Genomic DNA, 21,392 nt, shown 5'->3' on the forward strand with positions numbered 1-21,392 from the left:
AACAACCACCCCAAATAAACATCAACCAATTACTCAAACATCAAGTTGCAGAAAATCTGACAATGCAGCAGCAACCTCCAAGCCTACTGTTACTAGTTCACCCAAACCGGTAACTTCCAAACGTGCAGTAGGCTGGGGGACTTGTATGTTCTGCAAAAAGAAACATTCAACATACTGTTGTGCTAATTATCCAACCAGAGACACTCGTATGGAGCGACTCCAGGAATTAGGGAGATGTGCAAGGTGTCTCAAGTCACACAACATAGACTATTGTGATACCCAATTCAACACCTGCAACAGGTGTAGAAGAGGTAGGCACCATGCAGCACTGTGCAAATATACGAAATTAACGTATTCAAGACCCAAGGTGGAAGATAGCATTCCCACCACAGTACAGTACTGCAAGGTGCAACAAACAAAGAGTGTCCATTCGGCAAAGTCTAAAGGTAATACGACTTTGCCTACTGCCCAAATTACCATCCTGAATAAGAGGGCCAAGGTCCATACCCGTGGGTTGTTTGACCAAGGATCCCAGAGAACATATATCACTAAAAAGCTGGTAGATGAATTACAATTAAGGCCTGTAGCCCAGACGTCATTCAACATCTCAGGGTTTGTAACAGATGCAGGACCTCAAGTCTACCAGGTGGTACAACCATCAGTACGCTTAGGCAGGTACGTCTGTCGAGTACAAGCCATTGTGGTGGACAAAATACCAGTAGACCTACAAGTTCAAGGTCTGAGAGCAACAGCCAAATTCCTGAGAAATAGAGGAATAAAATTGGCAGATAATATTAAGTCTGATCACCTCACCGACTTCGGTCTCCTTGTAGGGACAGACTATTGCCATCGATTCATCGGTAGCCCTACTAAATATCAGGGCATAACCATGTTAAACTCTGCAGGAGGTAAATTACTCTCAGGCCCAGTATCAAGCCTGAGGAGACCTATGCCTGCAGATAAACAATACCAGTAGAAATCTAAATTTGTCAGCTGATTATATTTCTCCAGTAGCATTATACTAAGGAGATTACAGCTGACTATAGTAACAGAGGTTGATGTTAGTATCATCATTTAAAGCTGAAGATGAGTTCATGAGGCCTCAGTGGCAAATCAGTGAACAGTAGCCTAAAACAGCTACAAGTCACTGCGACCAATGTCACTGAACCCACTGCAGTCTCAGAACCATACTTTACTTTAATGATGAGCTATTCAATCTTCTGAATCAATTAACTAAATTAAACCCCAATAAATCTGATGACTGATTTGATACATTTATTATTTAATCAAGATGTATTCCATGGGCCTCAGTGTTTATATATCAGTGACCAGTTACCTGAAGAAACTTCAAGTTATATCTAATGTCACTGATCTCACTGCAGTCCCTGAATCATACTTGACTGTAGTACTTGATCACATCCAGTCTTCTGGGTTAAATAATATGTAATAAGGCTTGAATATTAGCCTTTCAAGAGTTGACAGGGAAATGAAATCGCATTAGACTTCTAACCCCTGCAACTCTAGTACGGGACATCCGTCCTGTACGAACAGACACACAAATGTGTGATTATTAACTACTAACATCAAATTAATCTAATAATTCGAAGGAGGAGTATCGGTGTTCGTCTGTTCTAAATAGGACTTCGACCCGTGAGCAGCCCCCTGGGGAATTATGTCGGAAAATCCGACACCATTTAATATATCATACAGACAGATAATAAGTGCTGCTGTATTACCAACAAGTTACCCATAGAAAACGTAACTTGTAGTGGAATTACCGTCTATAGAAAACGGGATATCATCACCACATACTATTATAATTCACCAGCTATTCTGCTGGGAATTATTCTTAAATACATAAGTCTTTGGACTTTACCATCATAAAAACATCTTATATAAATTAACTTAATTATCAATATTAAAGTAGAGTAAATGTGACCCTTCTATCACTTTCTGAAATCTGGACAAAGTAGGCCAGGCGAGAGTGAGGAGGAGGGCAGCCATTATTGTTATACGAGACCAGAGGCTCACACGGGAGCAAATACGGCTCCTGTTAATTTTACTTGGACGTAGTGTTATGGAAACCAAAGGTACCATTTGTCAACACGCTGTCTACAAATTCAAGTTAAGTGTCTATCCGAAACCCGTTTATCATTCATTTATGGCCATTAATGTCAGGATATAGGGTGACCCGGTTAGATCGCGTGGAAGCCTCAAACTAAAGGTCAAGACGAGGAAGGATTTGTGCACCAGTTACTGGGTGATATGGAAGCTACCTCAAAGAGGATAATTTGGTGTCTACACCCTAGTTATACCTGGTGGACTAACCTGCTGTACTATAAGATAAGGAACCTCTTCAATGTTTAATAGTATGTAGTCTATTTCTGTAGTTTGATTGGCTGCATATATATTAATAAACCCCCCTAATGTGTAGAGGATCGATTTGTGAGATTATGAGATTATTGCAGAAATACAGTCCACTTATCATTATACAAATTGCTATCGAAGTATATAAATTAACGTAAATATAAATTCATATAAATTAAATAAATATAAATCTCACAGGTCGGTTCCCACAACAGCACTGACACAAACACAACACTAACACAAACTTAACCCTGACACAAACACAGCACTGACACAAACACAGCTCTGACACACAAACACAGCTCTGACACAAACACAGCACTGACACAAACTTAGCGCTGACACAAACTCAGCCCTGACACAAACACAGCACTGACACAAACTTAGCTCTGACACCAACTCAGCTCTGACACAAACACAGCACTGACACAATCACAGCACTGACACAAACTTAGCTCTGACACAAACACAGCTCTGACACAAACACAGCACTGACACAAACACAGCACTGACATAAACACAGCATTGACACAAACACAGCATTGACACAAACACAGCACTGACACAAACACAACACTGACACAAACACAGCTCTGACACAAACACAGCACTGACACAAACACAGCCCTGACACAAACACAGCTCTGACACAAACACAGCTCTGACACAAACACAGCACTGACACAAACACAGCACTGACACAAACACAGCACTAACACAAACCTAACTCTGACACAAACTCAGCACTGACACAAACACAGCACTGACACAATCACAGCACTGACACAAACACAACACTGAAACAAACACAGCTCTGACACAAACACAACACTGACACAAACACAGCACTGACACAAACACAACACTGACACAAACACAGCACTGACACAAACACAACACTAACACAAACTTAACCCTGACACAAACACAGCACTGACACAAACACAACTCTGACACACAAACACAGCTCTGACACAAACACAGCACTGACACAAACTTAGCTCTGACACAAACTCAGCCCTGACACAAACACAGCACTGACACAAACTTAGCTCTGACACCAACTCAGCTCTGACACAAACACAGCACTGACACAATCACAGCACAGACACAAACTTAGCTCTGACACAAACACAGCTCTGACACAAACACAGCGCTGACACATACACAGCTCTGACACAAACACAGCACTGACACAAACACAGCACTGACACAAACACAGCATTGACACAAACACAGCACTGACACAAACACAGCCCTGACACAAACACAGCTCTGACACAAACACAGCTCTGACACAAACACAGCCCTGACACAAACACAGCTCTGACACAAACACAGCACTGACACAAACACAGCTCTGACACAAACTCAGCCCTGACACAAACACAGCTCTGACACAAACACAGCCCTGACACAAACACAGCTCTGACACAAACACAGCTCTGACACAAACACAGCCCTGACACAAACACAGCCCTGACACAAACACAGCTCTGACACAAACACAGCTCTGACACAAACACAGCCCTGACACAAACATAGCTCTGACACAAACACAGCTTTGATACAAACACAGCACTGACACAAACACAACACTGACACAATAACAACTCTGACACAAACACAACACTGACACAAACACAACACTGACACAAACACAACACTGACACAAACACAACACTGACACAAACACAACACTGACACAATCACAACTCTCACACAAACATAACATTGACACAAACACAATACCGACACAAACAACGCTGACTCAAGACTGACATAAACACAATACTAACAGACACAAAACACTGACTCAATAACAACTCTCACACAAACATAACATTGACACAAACACAGCACTGACACAAATACAGCACTGACACAAACACAGCACTGACACAAACACAGCACTGACACAATAACAACTCTCACACAAACATAACATTGACACAAACACAGCACTGACACAAACACAGCACTGACACAAACACAGCACTGACACAAACACAGCACTGACACAATAACAACTCTCACACAAACATAACATTGACACAAACACAATACCGACACAAACAACGCTGATTCAAGACTGACATAAACACAATACTAACAGAAACACAACACTGACTCAATAACAACTCTCACACAAACATAACATTGACACAAACACAGCACTGACACAAACACAACACTGACACAAAAACAACTCTCACACAAACATAACATTGACACAAACACAGCAGTGACACAAACACAACACTGACACAAACACAACTCTGACACAATAACAACTCTCACACAAACATAACATTGACACAAACACAGCACTGACACAAACACAGCACTGACACAAACACAGCACTGACACAAACACAACACTGACACAAACACAACACCGACACAAACATAACGCTGACTCAACACTGACATAAACACAATACTAACAGAAACACAACACTGACACAAACACAGCTCTGACACAAACACAGCCCTGACACAAACACAGCCCTGACACAAACACAGCTCTGACACAAACACAGCTCTGACACAAACACAGCCCTGACACAAACACAGCACTGACACAAACACAGCTCTGACACAAACACAGCCCTTACACAAACACAGCCCTGACACAAACACAGCTCTGACACAAACACAGCTCTGACACAAACACAGCCCTGACACAAACACAGCGCTGACACAAACACAGCTTTGATACAAACACAGCTCTGACACAAACACAGCTCTGACACATACACAACCCTGACACAATAACAACTCTGACACAAACACAACACTGACACAAACACAACACTGACACAAACACAACACTGACACAATCACAACTCTCACACAAACATAACATTGACACAAACACAATACCGACACAAACAACGCTGACTCAAGTCTGACATAAACACAATACTAACAGACACACAACACTGACTCAATAACAACTCTCACACAAACATAACATTGACACAAACACAACACTGACACAAATACAGCACTGACACAATAACAACTCTCACACAAACATAACATTGACACAAACACAGCACTGACACAAACACAGCACTGACACAAACACAGCACTGACACAAACACAGCACTGACACAATAACAACTCTCACACAAACATAACATTGACACAAACACAGCACTGACACAAACACAACACTGACATAATAACAACTCTCACACAAACATAACATTGACACAAACACAGCACTGACACAAACACAGCACTGACACAAACACAGCACTGACACAAACACAGCACTGACACAAACACAACACCGACACAAACATAACGCTGACTCAACACTGACATAAACACAATACTAACAGAAACACAACACTGACTCAATACAACACTAATACCAACACAACACAGACACAGGATTAGGAGGAAAGCCGAGACGTTGTTTGAAAATGACATTGCTACAAAAGCTGAGGAACAAGGAAAGCTGTTCCATTGACAGATAAGGAGAATAATGACAGTGAGAAATCATTAACTCAGATTGAGAAATTAATGGATGGTCTCACAGAGGCATAAGGAGGCATGTGAGGAACTCGATGAAAGATTTCAAGAAATATTTACAGTAGAACCAGCGTGAAGACCAAGGATGCATGATGAATGGCCAGAATAAATATTGCATGGTATTATATTCACAGTGGAAAAAGTTAAAAAAAAATCCGGCAGGACCCATATGTGACAAAATCAATGTGGTCAGACCTACCCTCATCATGGCTGCTGAAGTACTCTGTCAACCGTTGACTAAAATGGGAATAAAAGGATTTGAGACGGGAAGTCTCCCAGATGTCAGGAAAAAAGGTAAACATAGTCACAATAGTATCTTGAGAGGATCAGCTTTTGTAAAAAAAAAAAAATAGAATGGATGTCGAATTAGAAAGTTTTCCCCTGACAAACTTGATTGAGTTTTATGACAAGGTTACTAAAAAAAAAAAAAAAGGCTGTAAAATGACTTTTTCTTGACTGTTAAAAGGAATTTGATACTAGTTCCCCGAGAAAAACTGTTGTACAAAATGGTGAACCAGGCTAGGATAACTGGGAAAATACTGAATTAGGTAAGAGGCCGTGAAATGTAAAATATACGTCAAAAATCTAAAAAAAAAAATGAAACATGTTAAACAAATCTCTTGGCATATGGCATCAGAGTCGTGAAAAGTTCATTCCAATATGTTAAAACATCGATTTTATACGATTATGTTGATTAATCAATCCGGGTGCAGCTCGGTGCAACCCATACTGGTGTCAATGGGTGCAGTGTGCCTCCATGGTCTCACCTAATTGCTTTCTAACAATCGGATTTTATGCAAACTGATCGGAAAAATACACAGTGGCAACTTTTCATAGTCGACCATGACAATAGCCTGGCTCACCACCTCAGTGACTGCGTGTCTTTCATAGAAAGTGGAAGGGTTGTGATGGGCTGTTGCGTCTTGGTGTGTATCTCGCGGTTTATTTTCCCTTTCAACGTTTGTATTCACGATGCCCTTCCTTTCGAAGAAAGCTAAATAGAAGAGAGAATGAATGTTACATGCAATACGAATACGAGAAAGTATTCATACTGCATGCAACATACCGCCTCAGTGCCCCTAATTCCTCACTCCACCTCCCACTTGTCACTACAACACAGTCTTACACTCCCACTTGATTGATATTGTGGACGAGAATGTGCCGGCCGTTCAAGTAACAATGGGTCAACATCTAAAATGATCACACTCCAGGAACGCTGGTGAGGTCACTATTCAGAAGTCCAGGCAGCAGCAGTAGCAATCCAGGCAGCAGCAGCAGTCCAGGCAGCAGCAGCAGTCCAGGCAGCAGCAGCATTCCAGGCAGCAGCAGCAGTCCAGGCAGCAGCAGCAGTCCAGGCAGCAGCAGCAATCCAGGCAGCAGCAGCAGTCCAGGCAGCAGCAGCAGTCCAGGCAGCAGCAGCAGTCCAGGCAGCAGCAGCAGTCCAGGCAGCAGCAGCAATCCAGGCAGCAGCAGCAGTCCAGGCAGCAGCAGCAGTCCAGGCAGCAGCAGCAGTCCAGGCAGCAGCAGCAGTCCAGGCAGCAGCAGCAATCCAGGCAGCAGCAGCAGTCCAGGCAGCAGCAGCAGTCCAGGCAGCAGCAGCAGTCCAGGCAGCAGCAGCAGTCCAGGCAGCAACAGAAGCAGCAGCAGTAGCAGTCCGGGCAGCAGCAGTCCAGGCAGCAGCAGCAGCAGCAGCCTTGTTAAAGTATCCCCAGTTCAACACAATGAAACTATCAGAGGTGTATGGGGAAAAGAAGGTGTGATGTGAGTACACAGTGCCAGAACCGTGCCAAATGCAGGCGATGAGTCACAATAACGTGGCTAAAGTATGTTGACCAGACCACACACTAGAAGGTGAAGGGACTACGACGTTTCGATCCGTCCTGGACCATTCTCAAATCGGACCGAAACGTCGCCGTCCCTTCACCTTCTAGTGTGTGATCTGGTCAACACCATGCCAAAGTACTCGACTATCGAACGCCGACCCCGGAATATGCAAGATAACATAACGCCGTGCCATGATTGGTATTTTGTTATGTTAACGTTATGCTTGTCTTTACAAACATAAGCCTTTCATAATATGAATAAAGTACAAATTTAATCAATATATTGTTTAACAATTTTATCATACCCGGTTTCTCCGTGTTATATGATCGTTGTACTTAGTTACGTTGATTGATGACGAGTGTGTCTTGTGTAATACTGAAAGGAAATATTTTGATCGATTGAAGTTTTAGATGTTATATTTTGCACTATTAATGTTCGTCCTTATATGTTCTCATAAATCTGCATTTAAGTCATTGCGTGATCCACGTGTATCATCAGGGTACTGATGATCCACGTGTATCATCAGGGTACTGATGATACACGTGTCTGCTTGATGCTGGAGTGCTCGCCTAATTGTGCTTGCAGGGAATTGAGCTTCGGCTCTTTGGCCCCGCCTCTCAGCTGTCAATCAACTGGTGAACAGATTCCTGATCATACTGGGCTCTATCATATCTACATTTGAAACTGTGTATGGAGTCAGCCTCCACCACATCATTGCCTAATGTATTCCACCTGTTAACTACTCTGACACTAAAAAAAAGTTCTTTCTTATATCTTCTTGGCTCATTTGGGTACTCAGTTTCCACCTGTGCCTCCTAATGCGTGTTAAATAAACCTCCCTTGTGTTAAATAAACTGTCTTTGTCTCCTCGGTCAGTTCCTTTCATAATCTTTTATGTCGTGATCATGTCTCCCTCTAACTGTTTTATCTTTCATCGACGTGAGGTTTAGTTCCCGCAGTCTCTCCTTGTAACTCATACCCCTCAGCTTGGGTACTAGTCTGGTAGCCTACTATTCAACTTTCTGAAATTTAGTCATGTGCTTGACTAGATACGAACTCAATGATGAAGCTGCATCCTCCAGGATTGATCTGACATATGTGGTATACAAGATTCTGGTTGATTCTTTTCTAAAGTTTCTAAAGGTAATTCTTATATTGGCCCACCTTGCTTATGCCGTTGATGACACACTATTGATGTGGGCTTCAGGGGGACAGGTCAGGTGTGATATCAACCCTCAGGTCTTTCTCTCTGATTCTTGAAGAAATTCATTTCTCAAATGGTATCTTGAATCTGGCCTCCTGCTCCCTACACTTGTCTTCAGTACTTTACATTTGGTTAGGTCAAACCCTAATAGTCATTTATTGGACCATTTCATCAGTTTGTCCAGGTCATCTTGTAGCTTCATGCTGTCCTCCTTTGTCTTAATCCATCTCATAATTTTGGCATCGTCAGCAAACATTGAGAGGAATCAGTCAATACCCTCTGGATGATCATTTACGTATATCAAAAACAAGATATCTCCGAGTACAGAACCGTGTGGAACTCCGCTGGTGACATCACATTCGAATGTCTCACCTCTCACAGCAACTCTGCTTCCTACTGCTGAGGTACTCCCTTATCCAATTGAAACACCTTATCCACCAGTAACTCCTGCCTATTTCTCCAATTTATACACCAGCCTCTTAAGGGATACTGTGTCAAAGGCTTTCTGACAGTCCAAGAAAATGCAGTCTGCACACACCCGTCTTCTTCTTGCTTAATCTTTGTCACCTTATCGAAGAATTCTGTATCCCCGTGAGGGAAGATTTGCCATCCCTAAACCCATGTTGGTGGTTTGTCAACAAATCATTTCTCTCCAGATATGCTACTAGGATTTTTCTAAGCCTTTTACTGTAATACATACGGTGACATTTATGGTGACTATTGTGAACATATACATATGTTGACAATGATGGTGACTTTATTATCTACAGTGATACATATGTTGACAATTATGGTGACTTTATTATCTACAGTGATACATATGTTGACAATGATGGTGACTTTATTATCTACAGTGATACATATGTTGACAATGATGATGGCTTTATTATCTAGTAACACATATGATAACACTGATTGTGAATATATTGTCTGCAGTAACATACATATGCTGTCATCGATGGTTACAGTATTCTTTATAGTGATGCATGTGCTGACATTTGTGGCTATGTATAAAGATGTATAAAGATACATGTTCTGACATTTATGTGACTTTTGTCATAATTCCAGTCCCTAGTCTGGGACTTCGCCGGTATGAGCATTGATTCTGTTTGATAACCTTTGATTTCATTTCATTTGTTCGTGCTGACACATTTTGTATGATGGAATTAGGTAGGATAAGTGTGTTTTGAGAATGTAAGATGATTATATGGTGAGAAGGACCCAGAGGGTGTGAGGGCATTGTCCTGCCTGATGATTCTGCCTAGAGTGTGAGAATATGGAAATTGAAATTGCCTTAATTGCAAGTATTGTGCACGTCAGGAGCATTCATCACATGGTGCACCTCCATGTGGATGGTCCGTAAATGCTTTAATATGCAAATGGGACCGTCGTGTTTACTGTCGTCGAACAGGGTATAACACGGACCGTCTAAGGTATTGCAATGGCCGTCGAACGCCTGTTATTATGGAGACCACAATGAGCAGAAGGACAGCCATCCGAGTATGTGTTGAGGGTAGTTGGTGAGACTCACTGCCCATGGGACCGCCTGGGGGCAAGATGGTCAGGTCAACACTCATTAAGTTTGAGGTCTGCATCGAGGAGTCGTCCCCGTGCGGTCAGAATAAATTTTTGTCAATTTCGGCCAAAATCAGACATGGAAAGTATCCATCAGACTACAGAAACGTTATCAACGTTCGTATTGTGGTTACTCGGTGAGTCTCCTGCAGAATCACACAGGTTGTGTAACTCGCTACAAGGACTAAATTGAGAAGCTTTAGAAGTGATAGTCAATCAGATACGGACCACAAAGTGAACTAAGTGACAGCAGGGGTAACTGACTGCTAAATCATCATCTGGGACGTCATTGTGGAAACAAAGGCGCCAATGTGCCTAACCGACACTTTGAAACATTATTGCGCTCGTCGTGTATAAAGATAAACGGTGTTATTTTGACCTGTGTGTTGTTTTAAATATATGAGAATGGACTTAGACTGTACTCACATGTTGGAGTATATCATCATACTGCATGATTCCTCAGTTGGTTGTAATTGTGCCATTACCACAACCTCGTCTTGCCTCAGGGTGTGTGTGTGTGTGTATTCACCTAGTTCTGCTTGCGGGGGTTGAGCTCTGGCTCTTTCGGCCCGTCTCTCAACTGTCAATCAACGTATATTTTTTCCACACACACACACACACACACACACACACACACACACACACACACATATTCAACACACACACATACCACATTCAAGATTCTCAAGGGAATCGACAGGGTTGATAAAGACAGGTTATTTAACACAAGGGTCACACGCACTAGGGGACACAGGTGGAAACTGAGTGCCCAAATGAGCCACAGAGATATTAGAAAGAACTTTTTTAGTGTCTGAGTGGTTGACAAATGGAATGCATTAGGAAGTAATGTGATGGAGGCTGATTCCATACACAGTTTCAAGTGTAGATATGATAGAGCCCAATAGGCTCAGGAACCTGTACAACCCCCGCAAGCATAACTAGGTGAGTACAACTAGGTGAGTACACAGGTAGTATCTGTCTAATTACCAGGTACCTATTTACTGCTAGGTGAACAGATGTATCAGGGTGAATGAAGCTCTGCCCATTTGTTTCTGCCATCACTGGGGATCTATCCTCGATGATGGCAGGATTAAACCCGTAAACCCATTGGATTACGTATCCCGAGCGTTGTCCACTCAGCCGTCCGGCCCCACGGAATGGCGCGCGCGCATGTGAGTGTGTACTCACCTATTTGTACTCACCTATTTGTGCTTGCGGGGGTTGAGCTTTGGCTCTTTGGTCCCGCCTCTCAACTGTCAATCAACTGGTGTACAGATTCCTGAGCCTACTGGGCTCTATCATATCTACATTTGAAACTGTGTATGGAGTCAGTCTCCACCACATCACTGCCTAATGCATTCCATCCGTTAACTACTCTGACACTGAAAAAGTTCCTTCTAACGTCTCTGTGGCTCATGTGGGTACTCAGTTTCCACCTGTGTCCCCTTGTTCGCGTCCCACCAGTGTTGAATAGTTTATCCTTGTTTACCCGGTCGATTCCTCTGAGGATTTTGTAGGTTGTGATCATGTCTCCCCTTACTCTTCTGTCTTCCAGTGTCGTAAGGTGTATTTCCCGCAGCCTTTCCTCGTAACTCATGCCTCTTAGTTCTGGGACTAGTCTAGTGGCATACCTTTGGACTTTTTCCAGCTTCGTCTTGTGCTTGACAAGATACGGGCTCCATGCTGTGTTTGTGTGTGTGTGTGTGTGTGTGTGTGTGTGTGTGTGTGTGTGTGTGTGTGTGTGTGTGTGTGTGTGTGTGTGTGTGTGTGTGTGTGTGTGTGTGTGTTTACTAGTTGTGTTTTTGCGGGGGTTGAGCTTTGCTCTTTCGGCCCGCCTCTCAACTGTTAATCAACTGTTTACTAACTACTTTTTTTTTTCTCCACACCACACACACACACACACACACACACACACACACACACACACACCAGGAAGCAGCCCGTGACAGCTGACTAACTCCCAGGTACCTATTTACTGCTAGGTAACAGGGGCACTTAGGGTGAAAGAAACTTTGCCCATTTGTTTCTGCCTCGTGCGGGAATCGAACCCGCGCCACAGAATTACGAGTCCTGCGCGCTATCCACCAGGCTACGAGGCCCTACGAGGCTGTGTGTGTGTGTGTGTGTGTGTGTGTGTGTGTGTGTGTGTGTGTGTGTGTGTGTGTGTGTGTGTGTGTGTGTGTGTGTGTGTGTGTGTGTGTATGTGTGTGTGTGTGTAATCACCTAGTTGTCCTTGAGGGGGTTGAGCTCTGCTCTTTCGGCCCGCCTCTCAACTGTCAATCAACTGTTTCTACTACTATTTTTTTTCCACACCACACACACACACACACACACACACACACACACACACACACCGGAAGCAGCCCGTGACAGCTGACTAACTCCCAGACAATCAACAGGTGTACAGGTTCCTGAGCCTATTGGGTTCTATCATATCTACACTTGAAACTGTGTATGGAGTCAGCTTCCACCACATCACTTCCTAATGCATTCCATTTGTCAACCACTCTGACACTAAAAAAGTTCTTTCTAATATCTCTTTGGCACATTTGGTCACTCAGTTTCCACCTGTGTCCCCTAGTGCGTGTGCCCCTTGTGTTAAATAGCCTGTCTTTATCTACCCTATCAATTCCCTTAAGAATATTGAATGTGGTGATCATGTCCCCCCTAACTCTTCTGTCTTCCAGCGAAGGGAGATTTAATTCCCGTAGTCTCTCCTCGTAGCTCATACCTCTCAGCTCGGGTACTAGTCCTGTGGCAAACCTTTGAACCTTTTCCAATTTAGTCGTATCCTTGACTAGATATGGACTCCATGCTGGGGCTGCATACTCCAGGATTGACCTGACGTATGTGGTATACAAAGTTCTGAATGATTCCTTACACAAGTTTCGGAATGCCGATCTTATGTTGGCCAGCTTGACATATGCCGCTGATGTTATCCTCTTGATATAGGCTGCAGGGGACAGGTCTGGCGGGATGTCAACCCCCAAGTCATTTTCTCTCTCTGGAAAAAAGAGAGAGAAAGACTCTCTCTGTCTTTCTCAAAGAGACTGCAGGCAGGTGGTCTGTTATTACGGAAGTTTCTCCATGCTTTTTTGTTCAGCTCCTTTGCTTTCATACATTCCCTAGTAAACCATGGATTCTTCTTTTGCTTCTTTGTTTTTTTCTGTCGGGCCAGGACAAACCTGCTTACAGCCTCCTGACTCTTTTGGGTGACATAGTCCATCATGTCTTGTACGGACTTAGTTCTGAGTTCTGTGTCCCATTTTATTTCCCAGTTATTTTTGGGGGAAGATAATTCCTAGCTCAATCAGGTACTCAAAGCGCAATACACTATGATCACTCATTCCCAAGGGGGCTTCCAACTTAACTTCCCTTATATCCTACTCATTAAGGGTAAATATCAGATCAAGCAAAGCTGGTTCATCCTCTCCTCTCATTCTTGTCGGTCCCTTGACGTGTTGACTTAGAAAGTTTTTGGTTGCCACGTCCAGCAGCTTAGCTCTCAATGTGTTTGGTCCTCCATGTGGGTCTCTGTTCTCCCAGTCTATCTTCCCGTGGTTGAAGTCTCCTATGATTAGTAGTCTGGATCCGTTCCTGCTAGCCACAGAGGTTGCTCTCTCTATTATATTGATGGTGGCCAACCAGAAAACCAACCTTTCTGGGTGTGAGGATCTGTGAGGTGGTTTGCAGGGTCTCAGAGGATTTTGGGGTGGGGGTGGGGATTCAAGGGAAGGGGGACAGGTAGGGAATGGGGTAAGGAGAACTAAAGGAACGCTAATGGAACTAAGTCCGTACAAGACATGATGGACTATGCCACCCAAAAGTGTCAGGAGGCAGTAAACAGGTTTATCCCACCCCGACAGGAAAAAAACGAGCAACAAAAGAAGAATCCGTGGTTTAATAGGGAATGTATGAAAGCAAGAAAGCAAAGTTTTTGTCCTTGTTGTACCAGCCCAACCTGAAAACCTTCTCAATATTTTGTTCAGCCCCTTCCATCTTTAACCCCTTCAGTATCCCATGTACTGCCTCTCTGTCCTTGCTATTCCATTCCTGCCTATTGGATCCTTCCTGTTCTTTGATGCCTACAACTACCACTGATCTTTTTCTTTCTAGCAGCTGACTGGTACACCTTGCTGCTTCCTGTGGGGTAGCTGCTTGCATGGCTACCTCCTTCACTGTGTCCATTGCTTCTGAGCTCTTTCTCAGTATTTCCGCAAATGTTTCACGTACAGCGGCATTTCCTTCCAATGCAACATATCCACCTTCCCTTTGGATGGTAATTTGATGCTCAGCCTCATTATTTTTCTCTGTGAGGGATTTGATCGCCTCCCTTGCTGATGTCAGCTCGCTTTGCAGGTTGTTAATTGTAATCCTCATTTCATGTATCTCCCTCCTGAATTACTACAAAACTTGGGCTAACATTTCCTTCGTTTGGTTACTTTGACTATTCCCTGTGTCCCTGGTGTGTCCTGCCATCTTGTCTTGTCCCTTTCACCTGATATGTTTTGATAGGGTTAGGCAGAGGGTGAAGGGAGAGAGAGAGAGGGAGAGATAGATAGATAGATAGAGAGAGAGAGAGAGAGAGAGAGAGAGAGAGAGAGAGAGAGAGAGAGAGAGAGAGAGAGAGAGAGAGAGAGAGAGAGAGAGAGAGAGAGAGACAGACAGACAGAGACAGAGCAAGAGAGAAAGAGATAGCAAGAGACAAAGAACAAGAGAGAGATAGCCAGATAGAGAGAGAAAGCAAGAGAGAGGGAGCAAGAGAGAGAGAGAGGGCAAGAGAGAGAGCAATAAAGATAGGGAGAGGGCGAGAGGAGAGAGGGGGCGAGGGCGAGAGAGGGAGAGAGGGCAAGAGAGGGCGAGAGAGGGAGAGGGCGAGGGTGAGAGAGGGAGAGGGCGAGGGCGAGAGAGGAAGGGCGAGAGAGGAAGGGCGAGAGAGGAAAGGCGAGAGAGGGAGGGAGAGAGAGAGAGAGAGAGAGAGAGAGAGAGAGAGAGAGAGAGAGAGAGAGAGAGAGAGAGAGAGAGAGAGAGAGAGAGAGAGAGAGAGAGAGAGAGAGAGCACAGAGAGAGAGAGAGCACAGAGAGAGAGCACAGAGAGAGAGAGCAGAGAGGGCGAGAGAGAGAGCACAGAGAGAGAGAGCAGAGAGGGCGAGAGAGAGAGCACAGAGAGAGAGAGCAGAGAGGGCGAGAGAGAGAGCACAGAGAGAGAGAGCAGAGAGGGCGAGAGAGAGAGGAAGGGTGGGGTGGGAGGGTGGGTGGGTGTGTGTGTGTGTGTGTGTGTGTGTGTGTGTGTGTGTGAAAGTGCACATCCAAGCAGCCTGTACATAGCCTCGTGCGAGTGTTGTGAGGTGCGGCTGAGGTGTGCCGAAGCGGGCGAGGGAAGAGCACCACGCGTCGCTGGAAGCCGAGTCAAGGAATGTCAGGGGAAGGTGGCCATGTAATCAGCGAGGAGTGGATGTGTCTCAGTGACTGATGAACCGCCAGTTACGTAAGTGTACGACCGTCGACCATCGACCGTCTAGCTAAGCTACTACTCCATTGGTGCCTGGAATGGTCAGGGGGTCGAACAGCCGACGTAATGATTGCAATGACAGCTCGTTAGCCTGTGTGGTAACACCCAATTATTTACCTTAGGATTTCAGTAATCCACATTTTTTGTCTTTATAATCCTAAATGTGTATTTCGGAGTATCCAGAGCATAGGTTCGAATTCTCCTCATAGCGCCTACTGATTTTATCAATGTTACATCACAATAACGGGGTTTCTTTGTATATTTGAAGTGGAATGGTGGTGGTGAACTCCTACACCACCTCCAGAGTACATGGTGGCTGGTGGTGAACTTCTACACCACCTCCAGAGTACATGGCGGCTGGTGGTGAACTCCTACACCACACCCAGAGTACATGGCGGCTGGTGGTGAACTTCTACACCACACCCAGAGTACATGGCGGCTGGTGGTGAACTCCTACACCACCTCCAGAGTACATGGTGGCTGGTGGTGAACTCCTACACCACCTCCAGAGTACATGGTGGCTGGTGGTGAACTCCTACACCACCTCCAGAGTACATGGCGGCTGGTGGTGAACTTCTACACCACCTCCAGAGTACATGGCGGCTGGTGGTGAACTCCTACACCACACCCAGAGTACATGGTGTCTGGTGGTGAACTCCTACGCCACACCCAGAGTACATGGCGGCCATGTATGGAAACTCTAACTTGTCTTCAATATAGGCCTCATGAGCCCTAGAGGATTCAGTTGAATTCGAGGTTGCATTGCTTTTGACCGTGTCGTGGTATAGTGGTGTATGTCATGCTCTTTGGGAGTACCCAGAGCATATAGGTTCGACTCCTCCTTATGGTTTCTACTGATTTTGTCAATTTAATCAGTATCGTGATGATTAACATAATTTCCTCATTATATATTTATATCCTCATTAATTTAAGTACAATTTAATTAACCAAGTATCTCCAGTTAAGTAAATTTAATCAATTTACTTAAGTGGAGATAAAGAATATACAGCCAGGGTTAGCAAACGTGATTTACCAATAACCAGCCATAGCTGCATTTTTCTTATCATTTAATCATTATCAAACTATTAATAGCATTTATTTGGCATGTAGTTGAGCAGCAGCTGTCAACACTGTTGACAGCTGTCAGTAGTGTTGAGCTTCATCCCTCAGTAATGAGGGACCGGCCGGACACCGGCATCAACCCTAAAACAACTAAGAGTAATTGGTTTAAAATTTTATTATTGCTTATATTTTTATAGTATAATATTATGGCTCATTTGGCTAGTATATATTTTAGCGATATGGCTGTATTTGGTGGGATAGCGACGGATTTCAGTCTTGCATGGTCGGCGTTCGATCCCCGTTGTTCTACGCAGTTAGGAACCGTTCCTTTAATCTATCTCTCATATTCTAGCTTCTTCTCCTCCTGTCCTCGTGTTCTTCCCAAGTACCGCTAAGTTATTCTGGCAGCATTTTCTCTTCATTATTAGTTACCAAATTTTCTAGGAAGACTCGTGGCCAAGTTGTGGAAACCTGATCCCCGGACCCCTGGAGTCTTCACGGTCACCACATCGAGCCCATAATATAGGTACCAGGGGGCCAGGTTAACGAAGCAGTTACGCAAGCACTTACGGACTTACGGACTCCGGACTCGGTGACCGAGAGGACAGCACGCTGGAAACGTGATCCTGTGGTCCCGGGTTCGATCCCGGGCGCCGGCGAGAAACGATGGGCAGTGTTTCTTTCACCCTATGCCCCTGTTACCTAGCAGTAAATAGGTACCTGAGAGTTAGTCAGCTGTCACGGGCTGCTACCTGGTGTGCGTGTGTGTGTGTGTGTCGTGGGGGAAAAAATAGTAGTAGTAGAAACTGTTGATTGACAGTTGAGAGGCGGGCCGAAAGAGCAGAGCTCAACCCCCGCAAGCACAACTAGGTGAATACATCTTTTCTCAATCTTTGGCGGCATTGTTTACAATTATTAAACAGTTAATGAACTCCGAAGCACCAGGAGGCTGTTTATAACAACAACAACAATTGATTAGGAAGTTTCATGCTTGTAAACTGTTTAATAAATGTAACCAAAGCCGTCAAAGATTGAGGAAAGATGTACACGTTCGTAAAATTATACAACCGGAATTCCACTTGATTTCATTGCGTATCTGATGTCATCCTAGTATGGGAAACTGATAAGATCAATTTTATACTCCTCATATTGGATTGACATGAACAGCCTAGCCTCGCTAGTATAGATTCCTTATTCATTAACATATAGGAGGCTAATAATTATATCAAGGCGAAGAAGGTAAAGATAACCAATGTTTATAAGAACATAGCATATAGTTAGTTACCTAGGTATTCATTTCCTGGTCTTTACTATTCACCTAAGGCCATTGTCCATAATTTTTGGAAAGAAGTATTTCGTTAATGTATTCTTATTATGTTTCTGCAAAGGAACTAAAGCATTACTTTTTGCACATTTTAGCGCCTCAGCAGTGATGAGGGGGTAGCTTGGTCGACACAAGGCAGTTCACCCAGAGTGACCAGCAAGGGCAGTCCTGAACGCAATACTTGTTTCAGTGGGAACATGTAGAGCCTATTCAGTGGAGACAGTGAATTGTCTGTGGTAGCCAGCGTGCTATTGGTGGTTGAACGACGTATCCATCTAGTAACATAGTTGTGTTCTAGATGGAATTAGCGTTTATCTGTCCTCAAAGTTAAGGCTTGTTAGAGGTGAAGCCTTTAGAAGAAACTCCAACCAGCGTCTTGCTGGAGTTTCGAGGTAGTGTTTTGATACTGTTGGGGACTGGCCCGTGAATTGCTGAGAAAAGTAGACTTGCCGGCGTGAGTACCGTTGATGAAAGGCTCAGGGAAGGAACCTTAAGTGTTGTACGATACTCGCCGGGATAGAAGACCGCAGAAGTTCTTTTGCAGTGTCCTATGGGAAACTGACACATACGGTGTTATGTGTTCTATATATGTAATAGGTGAATATAGGTAAGAAGTTACACGTGGTGATGGTTTTGGTTAGTGTTTACCTCCCATTCCCCGTTGGGTTGTCTATTACTGCTCAGTTCTTAATAACTGACAACCCCCCACTGACTCTGGGGGGTTGGATCTGGTAAGCAGAAGCACTAAGGCCCAATAGAAAGTTTGATGAAAATTGTTACGTACTCCTAGCAGAATACGTATATAAATTTGAAATAGCATTTTGTTTTATTTTATCATTGCCTGTATATGTACACACATTGTGTTTTGGTAAATTATCGTGTGGTTTGGCAGCGTCAGTGGACAGGAGCGCGGTTGCTTTTACACACGTCTAGTACCTGTTAGATACGGGAAAGCTGGACCTGTTCAGTTTGAGAGTTCCAGATGTCACTTTTATTTAGTTAGGTAATTGTTTATTTTCTGTAATTAAACAGGTGGCATTGTACTTATATATTTTGTAAGTAACTATTATCTGTAATTTGCATTCTTGTGTGTTTTGAGAACAAGTGGTTGTTCAATTAGTTTTAAATATTAAAAAGTCCTTAGTTTCCATCCCTCATCCTGGGATGAGGCAGACGGGAGGTGAGAATGTGGGTAGCGCCAGAGCGAGAGTCAGTAGCTGAACAGGACTCGAAGGAGTAACATGTGGGAGATAAGTCTGTTTATTTCTTGTTGTGCCATAATTTATTTTACTATATTAGGAGAATGACAATACCTTGTTTGTTGTATAAGTTAACTTGATCATCTGTGTTTTTATATTATACTGTCTTGAATATATATCTATATAATATTTTGCATCTATTCTTCAGTCCTAAAGGAAGATTTTTATTTATGTGCTCATTACTTATCAAGGGGTTATACTGGTGACTCGCTCTTGAGAACAGCAGTTTTCTCGTATCCCTAGACGTAATTAAAGCTTGGCTGCTGTAGGGTCACGAGCCATAACGAACGATAGGTAACAAAAATAACCCGAGATAATGGCTAAGTGAGGCCGTAACAATCAGCATGTATTGAATGATGGCACTGTATGAAGATGAAACACAGGTCAAATAAGACCAATATATCAGTTAGGTTGAATGAAACAATACCACAGAGACTCTCTTTTTCCAAGTCAGCCTAGTCTGGGACTCCTCCTGCATGAGAATTGTCGGCGTTAGATAGGCGTTGATTTGTTCCTTTATTTATTCCTAATGTTATATTTTAATTAGAGGAAATCAGTTAGGGTAAGTATGGATGCATTTTGTGATTATAAGAAGGTGAATAAATGTTGAGAGCGCCTCAGAGGAGGCAAGGACATTTTTCCCCTTAGTGCAAGATGACTTAGAATCTTCTAACAGATGAAGGGAACTGGTTGCCATGGTAACCAAAACGATGATTCCTGTAGGAACCAATCAGTACAAAACAAGACAGCAACTTCTTGCAAGGAAAGCACGCAGACTGGCAGAGACACCTCACTTTAGGCTCAAGTTTAGCCAGGTCACATCTGCCCAACTGTCGCTCTGCTGGATATGGTCAACCTGAGGCTTGTCAGTTAATCCGAACTAGAAGAGGATTAATGTGGTGTCCAGTAGTGGACATTGTTGTAAGCGCTTTCACCAGAGCTTAGCAGAAGGCGGCTTCGAGGATTGGAAAGCGGCAGCGATCGTGAAATAGACCTGATGTGAGAGAACCCTCATCGTTAGGAAGTACGACCATGTTGCCAGACTTACAAGGAAGGGCGCCATGCTACTAGTGCACCAGAAGGGTGAAAAGATTCCTATGGAGCAGGCGGATGCAGCCTCGGTTTTTCTGCAAAGATGGAACTCGAGGTGGTGAGAAGTCAATAAAGATGTTCAGAGTTATGGGGCCTGAAGGCTGAGTGGGCATCGCTCGGGATTCTTAGTCCCAAGGTTCCGGGTTCGATCCCCAGCGGAGGCGGAAACAAATGGGCAGAGTTTCTTTCACATTGATGCACCTGTTCACCTAGCAATAAATAAGCAGTACCTGGGAGTTAGGCAGCTGCTACAGGCTGCTTCTTGGGATTTCAGGCTAAGCCCCGAAATCATCTCAAGATAACCTCAAGATAACGTCAAGGAGTGTGCAACTCGGACTCTCCTGGCGGCGTGCGTGCCATCAGCGAGGAAGCAGACCCATTAACCACACAAACTGACGGTTTGGCCTACAAGTGAACCCTGAAGGCAATACTTGTCATGTAACATCTTTATGTGAACACTGATGAAGTTAAGGGACAAATGCAGTAGTTCTGGCCTATAAGAGATTGGCCCATCAGCAAGCAACTGTGTTATTCATCAGCAGTTGGAGCCCAGAGGCTAGAGCCCCGTTCAGTTATGTGAGAACCGCCCCATTGGAATAACAGTGACAACTGTGTAACGATGGGGG

General features: G+C 43.9%; 1 protein-coding gene across 1 annotated transcript in view; it reads right to left on the reverse strand.

The window, feature by feature from the left end:
• Positions 1-2,818: 2,818 nt before the first annotated feature.
• The window catches only part of LOC123747896 (neurogenic locus notch homolog protein-like), a 29,329-nt gene continuing 10,755 nt past the window's right edge, over positions 2,819-21,392 (reverse strand). The window contains exons 2-5 of the mRNA XM_069322208.1: positions 8,043-8,113; positions 4,816-5,099; positions 3,433-3,914; positions 2,819-3,045 (exon numbers count right to left, since the gene is read on the reverse strand). Of these exons, the coding sequence (XP_069178309.1) occupies positions 2,819-3,045; positions 3,433-3,914; positions 4,816-5,099; positions 8,043-8,113 (1,064 nt within the window). The remainder of the gene's footprint in view (positions 3,046-3,432; positions 3,915-4,815; positions 5,100-8,042; positions 8,114-21,392) is intronic.

Source organism: Procambarus clarkii, chromosome 10, assembly GCF_040958095.1.
Source record: "Procambarus clarkii isolate CNS0578487 chromosome 10, FALCON_Pclarkii_2.0, whole genome shotgun sequence".
In the NCBI taxonomy this organism is placed as follows: Eukaryota; Metazoa; Arthropoda; class Malacostraca; order Decapoda; family Cambaridae; genus Procambarus; species Procambarus clarkii.